Source organism: Nerophis ophidion, linkage group LG13 (assembly GCF_033978795.1).
Source record: "Nerophis ophidion isolate RoL-2023_Sa linkage group LG13, RoL_Noph_v1.0, whole genome shotgun sequence".
Lineage (NCBI taxonomy): Eukaryota > Metazoa > Chordata > Actinopteri > Syngnathiformes > Syngnathidae > Nerophis > Nerophis ophidion.
The window spans coordinates 20809561-20824250 of record NC_084623.1 but is presented as its reverse complement, the minus strand read 5'-3'; the positions used below and the strand labels follow the sequence as shown (position 1 = coordinate 20824250).

General features: G+C 37.8%; 1 protein-coding gene and 1 long non-coding RNA gene across 3 annotated transcripts in view; one reads left to right on the top strand and one right to left on the bottom strand.

Moving 5' to 3' along the window:
* LOC133564326 (uncharacterized) overlaps nt 1-1363 on the bottom strand; it is a 22016-nt gene extending 20653 nt beyond the window's left edge. Inside the window, exon 1 of the long non-coding RNA XR_009809271.1 lies at nt 1221-1363. This is a non-coding gene — a long non-coding RNA (uncharacterized LOC133564326). The remainder of the gene's footprint in view (nt 1-1220) is intronic.
* Nucleotides 64-14690, top strand: LOC133564324 (oocyte zinc finger protein XlCOF6.1-like). 2 transcript variants are annotated; one of them, XM_061918545.1, is made up of 2 exons: nt 64-485; nt 11702-14690. In XM_061918545.1, the coding sequence occupies exons 1-2, from the start codon at nt 380-382 to the stop codon at nt 12511-12513; spliced, it is 918 nt and encodes a 305-aa protein (XP_061774529.1). In that variant the 5' UTR covers nt 64-379; the 3' UTR covers nt 12514-14690. The 2 variants fall into 2 exon arrangements, with proteins under 2 accessions (XP_061774529.1, XP_061774528.1); XM_061918544.1 differs by having other exon boundaries at nt 64-503.

The window sequence follows — 14690 nt, the reverse complement described above, 5'->3', positions numbered from 1 at the left end:
TTTATTTTGGAAAAATTCCGTATACTAGGAAACGGAAGTGGTTGACATTTGGCGCATGCGCAAAGATATCGGACAGCTCTGCTGGAATAATGAGAATAGCGTCGAGCTTGCGAGCTGCAATATAAGCAAATATAAGATGAAAGAAGCTAGCTGGGCGCTAATAAGTCGGTGTTTATGCTTTTCATCTATTATATACGTAGTCAGGGCATATAATATACATCTTTAATTCGTCATGTCAGGATAAAATCGTCTTAGTGCGCGGAAAGCTTCTCAGGCTAGTTTAGCTTGCTAGCAGTCAGCTAATAAAGAGAGGCAGAAGTATTAAACACGTCAATAAGCGGAGATAAAGTCTGAGAGTTAAGTGTTTGATTGTGTCAACATGTGCGAAAGAGCGATAGCAGAGTACGAGGTCAGACGTTCTCAAACAGAAGCGGAGAAAAACCGACGACGTCAACTGCTGGATGCTGTTTTCAGGAAACATCAAGGTGTGTTACTCCGAGCAGGTTTGTTTAATTCTTACTGTCATATGTTCTCTAACTTCATATTTGATAATGTACTGTTTCTTTGTGTTCATGAAAACAAGACTGGTACAGGGCTCAACTTGTAACAAGTTTATAACGACACATAAATACAACATGTTTACACACATTTATGAATGGTTGATTTATATAGGCTAGTAAGGTAAAGTGTTGTACCTGACAAGTTTCGGCTACCTTGCTTCTGCAGCCTTCATCAGAAGCAAAGTAGCCGAAACTTGTCAGGTACAACACTTTACCTTACAAGTGTTGTAAGCATTTCACCAATCTCGTGGACTTTGCAAATTATACGTCGTTTCCATTGTGCGCAAGCAATTTGCATATTGCGAGACGAGATTTTATTTGAAAATGGCACGACCGTGCAAATGGATCGTTTGGGGACGGCTGAACAAGAATTTGCAGAATTCTGCACAGAAAGCTACATCGAACAGAAGAAGAACAGCAAAACAGTCTCCCAACACTGCGTAGATGGCATCAAGTGTTAGGGTTAGTGTAACTCCCTCCAAGTAGCACTGACACAATGGCTTTCTTAAACTGATTATTGAAGGCTTCCTTTCCCTTCAATTCACCATGAAAACTGTGATAAAATAAAGCACGGTACAAACGTAAAAATAACAACATGCACAGCATGTGGACCAAACATTCCACCGAAGTAAAACACAAACAGAAATGACAAACAAATACCTCGTTGGCCTTCATGCTTCTTTTAGGAGGAAATTGCGATCTTCTGACTCTTATAGCCCAAACGCTGAAAGTCCTTGTGACACTTTTTCGTCCTCGTTACGATCAGTCGCTCTCTTTATTTCTTCTCATTGCATCAAACAAATGTTCACTCATACCTGGAAGTAACTTCCTTATATCCGTTGACAGACCAAACGAGACACTTCAAAATAAAAGTATGCCCACACACCCAACAAAAAGGCATGAAATTACATTTTTTACAATAGTAACATAAATAAAGCCTCCTTATGAACTTTTATACATTTTGATTTAAATTCCCATTTATGAACTTAACTTATTCTGTTTTTAGAGAAATAAAACAAATTATAATAATTATTAGTCGCAACAGTTACGGTTAGGGTTAGTAGCCAGAACTTCCAACACAATCAATATATAGCTGGAAGCAATTTCCAAAATTGCCAAAAAGATTGTGCATTATACAAATTTGCAAAATGCGTTTGCGCATTTTGCAAATTGCGCCCATTGATTTGCAAAATGTCCACCATACATTATTTAAATATATAGCTGGAAGCAATTTGCAAAAAGATTGTGCATTATACAAATTTGAAAAATTCGGTTGCGCATTTTGCAAATTGCTCCCATTGGTATTGTGCTTACATCAGCCTATATAAATCAACCATTTATAAATACACGTCAGTAGGCTAAATGAACCTCTTCAACATATGTTTTACACAAAGTTCACACTATCCCTAAACCATTGTACTTGTGTTGATATTTTGCATTGCAATCATTTTAATTCATAGTTAATGGGTAATTTCACCCGATTCTGGCCTACATGCAACAATGAATGGATACAATATTATTTTACATGAGAGAGACTAGGGTTGCAATGATTGATCGATTTATATACCTACATTTTAAGTATGTCAATCAATCAATAAATGTTTATTCATATAGCCCAAAATCACAAGTGTATCAAAGGGCTGCACAAGCCACAACGACATCCTCGGTTCAGATCCCACATCAGGGCAAGGAAAAACTCAACCCAGTGGGATGGCAATTAGAAACCTTGGAGAGGATCCCCCCCCCCCCCCCGGGTTTGTCTCTGTGCGATATAGAAAATGACTATATCGTAATATTCGAGTTTACGTTCTCATGCAGTGGTTTTTAGCTGCGGGCATTACACTACAGGCTCTTCCCACTCCTTCTTGTGTCTCCTTCTCACAGACAGCAAGAGCACAAACTTACACACGTCACATACAGTACTGTCACGTCATAGAACACAGCCTGTCACACAGCATCATGAAGCAGTTGGCAGGTTGGTCTTCCTGAGTAAAATATTTGGTTGTATGTCGTACAAAAATGTTTACCTATAAAAACACCATTGTTAAAGCTCAGTTATTTTCATGTTGCTGCTGAGGTTTAAACTTGTCCTCTTAAACCAGGGCACTTTATTTCACATGATAATATAACAAGAATTGTTGATGTGTCAGCATTGTCACAGTCAAGTCTGTTTACTGTTACCAAGTTTTGACTTTATAAATGACGTACTTTGAAATAAAACATTTGAAAAAATATCCTGTATGACATTCTGACAATAGAATTGCATTTGTGTTCAAATATTGGGGGCTTTTTCAAAGTTAATTAAAATGATGCACGCATGTAATTTGTTGTGATTCATCCTAATTTATCAAAATGCAAAAGTGTGATTGTTTCGATTAAAAAATGTATCATTTGACATAGGGCAGGGGGATATGGCCTTTATTTATTATTATTTATTAATATCTCGATATTTTTAGATACACGATATATATCTCAATATTTTGCCTTAGCCTTGAATTAACACTTGATGCATATAATCACACCAGTATGATGATTATATGTGTCTACATTAAAACTTTCTTGTTCATACTGGATTAATATATGCTAATTTTAAACTTTCGTGCAGAGAGTAAATTCACAACTAAGTCAATTAACTAAAACTGTATTTATTAAAGTTATTAAGCAGTGGCACAAACATTCATGTCATTTCAAAACAGAACGTGCAAAATTGTCAGACATTTTGAAACAAGTTATTAGTGCACTTTTGTGCATGATGTCACTAATATGACAAATCAAAACAACACTAAAGTGCACCTTCTGTACAGAATGCCACTACAATAGTTTAAAACATATAAAGTGCACTTTTGTGCATTATGTCACAGAATATATTTCAATAACTGTCAAATTAAAATTAGCTACATAATAGGAAATCAAATAGTGTATGTCCTTCGCTATGTGGTAGGTTACTGCTGACGGTATCTCCCTCTGTTGTTGACTATTTTTGTACACAGGGTTTTTTGTGGAAATGGTTGCTTGGGCATTTTGTTGGCTGTGGCACATGCCGAGATGTTGAAATGCGGAGTTTCAAGCACTCTTCATTCTTTAGTGGCTGACTTTTGAAATGATGCTACATTAGCAGTGCTGCTACGCTTTTGTCGCATACTTGTAAAACATCTTCCCGCTTGAAGCCAAACCACCGCCAGACGATGGACCCTGTGCTTTTTTTTCTTGGGTATTAATTCTTCCTTCATTTGTTACCAGATTCGCACCTTCTTTCTCTCGTATTACCACTCGCACCGCTCCGTTAGCACCACTGCTAACCTTACCCATGTCGCTACCTATATTCGATCTGTCGCCCAGCCCTTATTTGACATAACTTTATGATGATAAGCAGCTTATTCCAGTTTATGGTGGTTTGCAGTATAAGTCAGGCCAATATTTTTTTGTCTCACTCCCATTCCTTGTTTTTGACTTTTGAACTTTTTTTAAATCCAACAGCGCAAAATGTAAAATATTGAAATTTTCAACTGGTCTTAAAATTGTGATCGGGAGTGTGTGTGTAGTGGTTTGTGCAGCCCTTTGAGACACTAGTGATTTAGGGCTATATAAGTAAACATTGATTGATTGATTGATTGAATATGTGTATGTATATATATATATATATATATATATATATATATATATACGTGTGTGTATATATATGTATATATATATATATATATATGTACTTCTTATAAAATTGTCCCCATTTACACAATTTTTCTCTCTGTCCCACCACTTGTTTCTTTCAGTCTGAGCTCTGACGTAGTTGCACATTTATCCATTGTGTATTTTAATTTTCCTGAAGGAACTCCCCTAGAGGATTCAATAAAGTACTATCTATCTATTTTTGGGTGTGCCAAGTTAACCGGGGCTGCGGTAACCAGGAAACGTTGTGTAGAAAGGGACAAACTACCTACAGACACAGTAGCGTTTTGATTTATTGTGGGGACAGAAAAGCAAGGCCAAATGAGCAACCATACATTCAAATACAAGCCTCGAAAGAGCACAAATAATGAAATTTGCAAGCAAATTAAAAAAAAAATGGCTCCAAGTCGCTTAAAATTTTGTGGACTTTCCAAAACTGCTCACAATGGCAGATCCAGATCACCCCAAAATCTAATCACTTGTTCTTTATCCCATTTCTGACATTTCCAGAATGTTATCAGAATACCCCAATACATTTTTGAGCTATGTTGCTATCCAACTAACAAACAGACAAAAATAAACCTCATCACATACTGTACCAAACCTCCTGGCAGAGACATAACACAAGAACCTAATTGTGTTAAAGGGTAACTGCACTTTTTTTTTTTTAATTTTGTTTATCATTCAAAATCCTTATGTAAGACAAAAACACATATGTTTTGCTTTCTTATTCATTCTAATTTGTTAATAAACGTTAGCAAAAATAAACGTTAGCAAAAGTCAGTTAACTGGAGCCAATAATAGTCGCCCTATTCTGCCTGTCAAGCGCTCAACATTTTTTTAAAGCCTCCATTATTGTATTGTGTAACATGCTCTGTTGTGAAGGTACAGGCACATTCATTATAACATGTAACAATTACGTATTTTGCTAATTTTAAGCATGCGATGGCGTATTAATTTCATAGACGCATCACATTCACTTCATTGTGTTGAAGAGGGAGCTGAGCCGGAAGGCAAAGCTCTCAATTTACTGGTCGATCTATGTTCCCATCCTCACCTATGGTCATGAGCTTTGGGTTGTGACCGAAAAGACAAGATCACGGGTAAAAGCGGCCAAAAGAAGTTTCCTCCGCCGGTTGGCGGGGCTCTCCCTTAGAGATAAGGTGAAAAGCTCTGCCATCCGGGAGGAGCTCAAAGTAAAACCGCTGCTCCTCCACATCGAGAGGAGCCAGATGAGGTGGTTTGGGCATTCGGTCAGGATGCCACCCGAACGTCTCCCTAGGGAGCTGTTTAGGGCACGTCTGGCCACGGGTAAGATCCAGGACACGTTGGGAAGACTATTTCTCCTGGCTGGCCTGGGGACGCCTCGGGATCCTCTGAGAAGAGCTGTACGAAGTGGCTGGGGAGAGGGAAGTCTGGGCTTCCCTGCTTAGGCTGCTGCCCCCGCGACTTGACCTCGACAAAGCAGAGGAAGATGTATGGATGGATGGACACATCACACTGTTCACTTTTCCCTTCAACAACAACATTACTAATCATGTCGGACTTTATTAAAGACATCAATGACTACTTTATAGGACAAATGATGATACAGAACCTACATTTTTAAGCCTGAATATAAGGAGGAGCTACAAGATTGAGAAGATGTGTGCTAATCAGGCCAAGTTTTAGTTGAACACTAAACATCATGTAGCAGTATTGATAAGCGCTAAAAAATATATACAAACTACGACCATATAAAACAATCACTTACTGTAAAATGTCTGCTCACTGGGATGCCTATTGATCGGATGTACATATAGTCCCGTTTAGATGAAGAATTAATCATACTACTCATGCAGGTTAAAAGAGGAGCCAATATAGGTGCCACAAACAAGTGTCTTTTTGTGTCTTTTTGTGTCTTTTTCGTCATCTCCGGCAGTAAGTTCAATGTCAAAGTTGACCAACTTCTCGGTTTGTGACCACATCCTTCTACTAGTCAAATGAAAGGCATGATTTATGATCTAGAATTAACTTTCAACAGCTCATTATATTAATATGTCAGCATAAGCTGACTAGCTCTTTGTGATCACGGTGCCGCTAAAGTTAATCTGCGATTGAGCTTATTATGACAATATCGCTTATATTTTGTTAATATTCAAGTCACAACTTGTACATTTTGTATTATTAGCAGTTTTGGGATGTTTTTTAGTGGGCTTTATGGGCAGAATAGTGTACTCACATAGCTGCATTGTTAGCCACCTCTTTTTGGCCATGTTTTACAATTTTGAATGCATAAACAAAAACATGTGTTCTTGTCTTACAGAGAGATTGTGAATGATAGGAAAAATAAAAACGTGCAGTTCCTGTTTAAGCATGATTTATATTAATTTTTGAAGCTGATAGCTTTCTGTTTCTCAAGTCCAATAATGAGTACATCTGTTATTTTTACGTTTTGATTTAACTGTAGCTAAAGGTAAGAAAGACTCAAACAAAGGTGGATTCGACAAACTGTATCTTTAGATTAGTCATGACAAAAGCCAGTATCTTTAACAATAGTAAATGGTTGTTGCAGAATGTTTGCATCACATTAGTGCAAATACGCAAAAAGTCTTTTCCTGGCGCAGTAAAGAAGTCCTACACGATCGATGTCATGTTGGTTTACAATTATATCAGGGATGTTTACAACTGCACAGAATCTTGGATTAAATGGGTTCTTCATTTTCTCACCTTAACCCACATACTGTACAGGTATGGTGGTACAGTGGGTAGGGAAACAGTTCAGACCCCTTTAAATAGTCCACACTTGGTTTCATTGCAGCCATTTGCTCAAAACATAAAAGTTCATACTATTTCTCATTAATGTACACTCAGCACTCCATCTTAACAGAAAAAACAGCAATGTAGACATATTAGCAAATTTATTAAAAATACAAAAACTCAAAAATCCCATGTATATAAGTATTCAGTACTTTGTTGATAGATCTTTGGCAGCAATGACAGCCTCAAGTCTTTTTTTATATATGAGGTTTGGCCAATTTTGTGTATTCCTCTTTGCAGCACCTCTCAAGATCCATCAGATTGGATGGGAAACGTTAGTTTTAATACAGAATGTCTCTGTACTAGGGCTTGGTGAATATATGCTCCTGATCGATTATAGCAATTAATTTCACTTCGATTACGGTGATCAGCTGTTTACTATTACCTCGATTAAACGTGGTGGAAATATTTGTTAAAAGATACCGTCTGTAGTAAACAGTAGGGAAGCAATTGTTTTTGGTATAAACCTGCATTAACAATCCGGCTTTATTGAACGTTATCCTGTGTGTGTCTGTGAGTGTGGGTGTCAGTGTGTCTGTGTTACTGTGCGTGTCATGTGAATGTTTGTGTCACGACGTAATTATTTTTTAAACAGCGTTGTGATTCTTCTCCCTCACACAACTGGATGTGCAGCCCAGAAGAACAAAATATAAAAAATATGGCTAATATTGGTGTAGAAGTTGAAACACAACATTAAAAAGAGCCGCAACATCAGTGTGAGACTTCAGTCTCACTGACTCTTTATGCTCACGTTGTGCTGTGTGCAATTATCCTGACCTGAAAGCGGTATTGCAGGCAGGCACCAAATGTCTTTGTGTATTGGTCCAGAATGGGAAATTAAACACACCCAACTAATTAAATCAGGAAAAAAGTACATTTTGTGTCTAAATAATTTTGAGTCAGTATTTTTGTTTGTTTGTTCTCTGACTGTACTAACTGATGTACTAAAAAACTCAGCGGACACTTTTTGTTCAAAACATTTTTGAGTTTGTGCATAAAAACATTTTGTTCCTGAAATAATCATCAAACATGTTTTTGTATGTTGGTTCAAATCATTTTACAGTAGCCTAAATTCAAACTGCACTTTAATGTATTTTCAAGAAATATGTATAAGAGTTTTTAAAAAAAACTCAAAAATCTAAGTGACCGCTTGCCCTTTGCCAAAGCACGGATGAGTATTCAACACACCACTTGTTCACTGCAGAATAAAGTGTGTGATGACAAGCAAAAAAAAAGGGACTTTCAAAGGAAATTAAAAAAAAAAAATGTACCCCCCAAAATGTATTTAAAAAAAACTGTGGCCCTAAAAACCAAGGTAGAGAACATAGTGTGGATTACCTGTACCATGAAGAAAATGACAATTGTCAGCTGTTAGAATTTATTACTTTGATCAAACATGCCAGAAATGTATGTTACAAGATACTGTAGTAATAAAAAGTGGAGTTGCAACAGTGCACGGTATAATCCTGCATGGGACAATCAGACTTTATTAAAAAAAAGAAAAGTCTTATTAATTTAAATAAAATTATATGAAAAAAATGATGGTGGTAACTTTTTTGCCACATCTCCCTGCGCTACCTACTCTGTACATTGTTGCATTCCTTTTTCCCTCTATCCTGACTAGTCTCCCAGTTCCTGCTGCTGAAAACCTACAACATGATGCTGCCACCACTGTTGGGATGGTATTGGTCTAGTGATAAGCAGCACCTGGTTTACTCCAAAAATGTCTGGCATTCAAAACAAAGAGTTCAAACGTTGTCTCATCAGACCAGATAATTTGGTTTCTCGTGGTCCTGAGAGTCTTTCAGGTGCATTTTGGCAAACGTTTTACTAGGAGATGGCTTCCGTCTGGTTACTCTACCATACAGGCCTGATTGGTGGTTTACTGGTTGTCTATCTGGAAGGTCCTCCTCTCCACAGAGGAATGCTGTAGCTCTGACAGAATAACCATCTGGTTCTTGGTCGCCTCCCTGACTAGACTAAGAGAACTGCAGCAAAGTACAGAGAAAGCCGGATGAAAACCATGGGTGATATACTCGATATATCGCGGGTTTGTCTCTGTGCGATATGGAAAATGACTATATTGTGATATTCGAGTATATGTTCTCACACAGTTGCTTTTAGCTGCGGGCTAGAGATGCGCATATAGGCAATTATATCATCCGCAACCGCATCATCAAAGTCGTCATCCGCCCGCTGTCCACACGAACCAACATATTATCAAAACCGTAACCGCCCGCCACCCGCCCGCTGAAATACATCAGAGGTCGGCCACCTTTACCATTCACGGAGCTATTTAAACCCGTTTCACAGAGTAATGAAGACTTTTGGAGCCGCTAACGTTCTCGCGAATATCCAATGGTAGTTATCCTGATGACAAGAATACGGACGTGCTGTGAAGCCATTGCCTTTGACACCTTCAACATGTACAAACCGATTGTTAGTCCGGCAACATGTTGTGTGCAGCTTCCGCAATCACATGTACAAGATTGAAAGGCATACTGGGTGATACAGAGTACACTGATGGTTGTGATATAAACAACTTTAACACTTACTAATATGCGCCACCCTGTGAAGCCACACCAAACAAGATTGACAAACACATTTCGGGAGAACATCCTCACAGTAACACAACATAAACGCAACACAACAAATACCCAGAATCCTTTGTATCCGTGACAATACGTGAATATATTTTGCACCCCCTACCCCGCCCACCTTACCGACGCACGGGGGGGGGGTTTGCTGCTAGCGGGGTGTATAAAATAGTCAGGAATTGTCATGGATACAAAGGATTATGGGTATTTGTTGTGTTACTGTGAGGATGTTCTCCCGAGATGTGTTTGTCAATCTTGTTTGGTGTGCCTTCACAGCGTGGCGCATATTACTAAGAGAGTTAAAATTGTTTATATCACAACCATTAGTGTACTCTGTGTCACCCAGTATGCCTTGCAGTCGTGTGCGTGTTGCTGCGATAGCCACACACAACATGTTGCTAGACTGACAAGCAGATCGTAAATGCTGTAGAAGGTGACAAAGCCAATGGCTTCATAGCACGCCCTAGTATTTATTATCTGGGTGACTGCCGGCAGTCATTCTAGAGAATATTAGCGTCTCCTATTGTCTTCTTCGCTTTGTGACACGGGTCTTAAATGGCTCTTTGAATGGTAAAGGATTCCGATCCCAGAACCATGTATATCAAATATTTCCGGATGGTTCAACCGCCACCTGCCCGAATCTAATTAAAATCTATTTTTTCGTCATGTCACCCGCCCGACCCTCGGTTTATCCGCGGACTCCGCGGATGAGACCGCAAACCGCATCTCTACTGCGGGCATTACACTGCATGCGTTTCCCACTCTTTTCTTGTCTCTCCTTCTCACATAGACGTAAACAAGCGCACCTTCTTACATACTTGCAACGTCACACGCCCTCCCCAGCAGAGAGGTAGCTACATGGGTAACATTAGCTGTGATGCTAACGGTGCGTTGCGAGTGGTAATACGAGAGAGAGAGAGACGTTTGAATCTGGTAACAAATGATGGAAGAATTAATTCCCAAGAAAAACAGCACGGGGTGCATCATCTGGCGGTGGTTGGGCTTCAAGCGGGAATATGTTGAACAATTATGCGGCAAAAGCGTTGCTTCAAAAAGTAGCAGTATTACTATTTGATTTCCTATTATGCAGCTCATTTTTATTTGACACTTATTGAAATATCTTGTGTGACATCATGCACAAAAGTGCACTTTATTTGTTTTCAACTATTGTAGTGGCGTTCTGTACAAAAAGTGCACTTTAATTGTATGTTGTTTTGATATGTCATTTTAGTTACATCATGCACAAAAGTGCACTCATAGCCTGTTTTAAAAAATGTCTCTGACAATCTTGCACTTTCTGTTTTGAAATGACATGAATGTTTGTGCCACTATATTGACTTAGTTGTGATTTCTCTCGCAGCATGAAAGTTTAAAATGAGCATTTATTAATGCTGCAACAAGAATGTTTTAATGTAGATTAGATAGATTAGATTAGATAGTACTTTATTTATTCCGTCAGGAATAAATAATAGACACATTGAATCATCATACTGGTGTGATTATATGCATCAAGTGTTCTTTCAAGGCTAAGGCAAAATATTGCGATATACATCGTGTATCGTAACATCGCCCAAAAATATTGAGATATTAAAAAAAGGCCATATCGCCCTGCCCTAATCCAACCTGATGGAGTTTGAGAGGTGCTGCAAAGAGGAATGGTGGAAACTGCCTAAAGATAGGTGTGCCAGGCTTGTAGCTTCAAAAATACTTGAGGCGGTAATTGCGGCCAACAGTGCATCAACAAATTATTGAGCAAAGGGTCTGAATACTTTTTAGGTTTTTATTTTTAATACATATGTATAAAAAAAAACTAAGTTTTTTTTTTTTCTGTCAAGATTGGTGGGGTGCTAAGAGTACATGGTTGATACATAAAATGAACTACTTTGATTTTAGTAAATGGCTGCAATGAAACAAAGAGTGCAACTTTTAATGGGGTTTGAATGCTTTCCTTACCCACTGTATTTTTTAATGTTCTCGGAATTAACAATGTGATGTCATACTTCCTCATTCTCTCGATTCATTGTGCACCATATCATGCACAATCTATTTTACTTACTTTTTTTTCTGTTTGTCCTGCAGATGTCAGTGAAACACTTTCCGCAGCAGAGCAGGAGTTGCCACCACTCCCTCACATTAAAGAGGAAGAAGAGGAATGCTGCATCAGTGAGCAGGGAGAAAATCGTGAGGGACTGGAGGAGCGCCCATGGATTCGTGTCGTTGTAAAGAGCGAAGATGATGAAGAGGCAGTTGATGAAGATCACTGTGGAAGGTCACAAGCAGACAGCCTCTTAGCTCCACTATCAGACACAATGTCACACTCTCCTGACACGGATGATGAAGACTCTAAAGCGGATATGTCATGTCAAATCGACAACACACAGTGGAAATGTTTCCAGTGTGACAAAACATTTAATGACCGTAGTAATCTGAAAAGACACATCAGAAGCCACACAGGAGAAAAACCATTTATGTGTTTAGTTTGTGGTAAGACATTCTCTCAGAAGGTACACCTGGTCACACACACAAGAATACACACAGGAAAGAAGGCTTTTTCATGTTCGGTGTGTGGTGTAGAATTTGAACGAAAGCAAGACCTGAAAATGCACATGAGAACACACACCGGTGAAAAACATTTTACCTGTTCAGTCTGTGGTATTGGTTTTGCACAAAATCGATATTTGAAAAAGCACATGAGGAGGCACACCGGGGAAAAGCCATATTTTTGTTCAATCTGCAACAAATGCTTTTCTGACCGAACACCACTTGTAGTCCACATGAGAACCCACACGGGTGAGAAAGTGTTGGGCTGCAGTGTGTGTAAAGAAAGATTCTCTTATAAGTACCAGCTTAACAATCATAAGTGTGCTGGTGAGAAGGACAGCACTGCATAAAGCTGCAGGTGTTGAAACAAACGGTCACGAATGTAATAACTTTGACTTTTTAAAATTTGTGACGTTGTTGTAACATGCTTCATACCATTTCAACACACTTAATTGCTTTTTGATCGGGGTACATAATAGAAAAGTATGTACATTGAAACAAATTTCCCCCTAGAAAATAATGAATAATTGGTTCCAGACTCAACAAAAGTTATATTTGTGAAAGTCTGTACATGTTAAACACAATATAAAGCCAATTAATTGTGATGGGTCAAAAGTTAAAGCATTTAGACATTATGTGAAACAGTTATAATGTGTCCATTGTTGCCTTGGTGTGTCACTTTAAGAAAAAAAAAACAATGCAGCTTCCATATAAATAAAACACTCTTACTGAAAGAAGTCAGAGGAGTGGCGTGCCGCGTTTGACATCGATATTTGTCGCCTTCATCGATCTAAACGGAACTAAGTAAAGGGAAACATCCCAAAGTGTGGTATTGTTTTGATCTTGTAGTGCTGAACAAAATGAATGTTATTTTCCTGTTTACTTCTTCGCTCAATGACCAGAGTTGCACGTTTCATATTCTGTTGTGGACAGCTGTTCATTTAAAGCAAAAATAAATATGAAGTATATTCGCTAACTATACATTTGGTTTACAGGTCATATGTAGTGACATTTTAATCAGCAAATTGCGCCATTATGAAAGAGCAACACTGTCAGTGCATTGTCTAAACATCCACTGAGTGTGCCACACACTCACCAAGGCCTCATTTATACATCAATACAATGCGTTAATGTATAATGTATAAGAAGACAAGGGGGACATTTGATCAATTATATTTACAAATACATCCCCCTTGCCGACTAACACGAGTCACTCTCGTGCGCTTGCAGTCGGAAATAGCATAATTCCTTAACTTTAACAACCAGGTGGCTCCAAAAAGTTAGAGCAAAAATACAATCTTGTCTGGGTCCTTGATTAAGTTTGCTTCTAGACAAGTTTGTCTGGCTTCACTTCTGTATTAGGACTTATGTCATGTAAAAGGCGAATTGCATGTACAGTATACGAATTAGTGTTTTCTATATATCCTATTTGTGGTGGTGTCAGTCATTTAATAATGATTGTATAATTTGCATAATTGGCTATGATGCATGTATTTTCTATCAAAAGCTAATAAAATGTTACTCTTAAAGACAAAACTGTTATCTGTATTAACATAATTTTCTTGTTTGTTCTGTTCTATTTTTTCCATATGTTGATGTTTTTATTACTGCTATGTATCACAGGCTGCCTTTTATACACCTATTCATATTCTGCCCCTCTGAATGTTGAAACTTGGAATTGAGCTTGACATGTATGTAAACAATCCTATGAGACGAAAAAAAACATCCAAATTTATGTTGTTTATTGATAGTCTCCACAATGAAGTAAAACAGCAGTAATAATGAAGTAATACAGTAAAACAAAGCACAAGAACAAAAAAAGCACATTATTATACACATAGAGTATATACATGTAATCACGTTAAAGCAACAATATAGTTTGGTATAACTGAAAAAAAAAGCAAAACTATACAGGAGAAATGTTGGCTGTTGTGCTGCTATCTTAATGCTAACACAATGGATGAATTTGATTGATTGAAACTTTTATTAGTAGATTGCACAGTACAGTAGATATTCCGTACAATTGACCACTAAATGGTAACACCCGAATAAGTTTTTCAACTTGTTTATATCGGGGTCCACGTTAATAAATTCATGGTATGAGCCCTCTGATATGCTAACCGAATTAGCATGCAATCTTTTAACAAATGAGTTTTTAACACAACAAGATTGACATAAAACTGCAAATGCATTTCTATTTACAGCATACAGTATGTATGGGAAACGCAAATATTTTAATTTATGTACACATACTACACTACAGGTATACCTTTTTTAAAAAACATTTTAAATAAAGGCAATGATTCTTAAAATGTGCGTGTACCTGTAGGGGTACACCAAAGAATCACTTGATTAAAGTACAGTGTTTTATTTATTTTCCTATATTAAAACAGTGTTACTGTTCAAACTATGTGTAATGATACAGTGGCCAAAAATATTAAATGTTCTTAAGTGAAACATCTGCCTTGTTTTTAATGAATACTTAGGCCTACTAGGCTACGGTATTTCAATGTTGGTCCTTACTGGT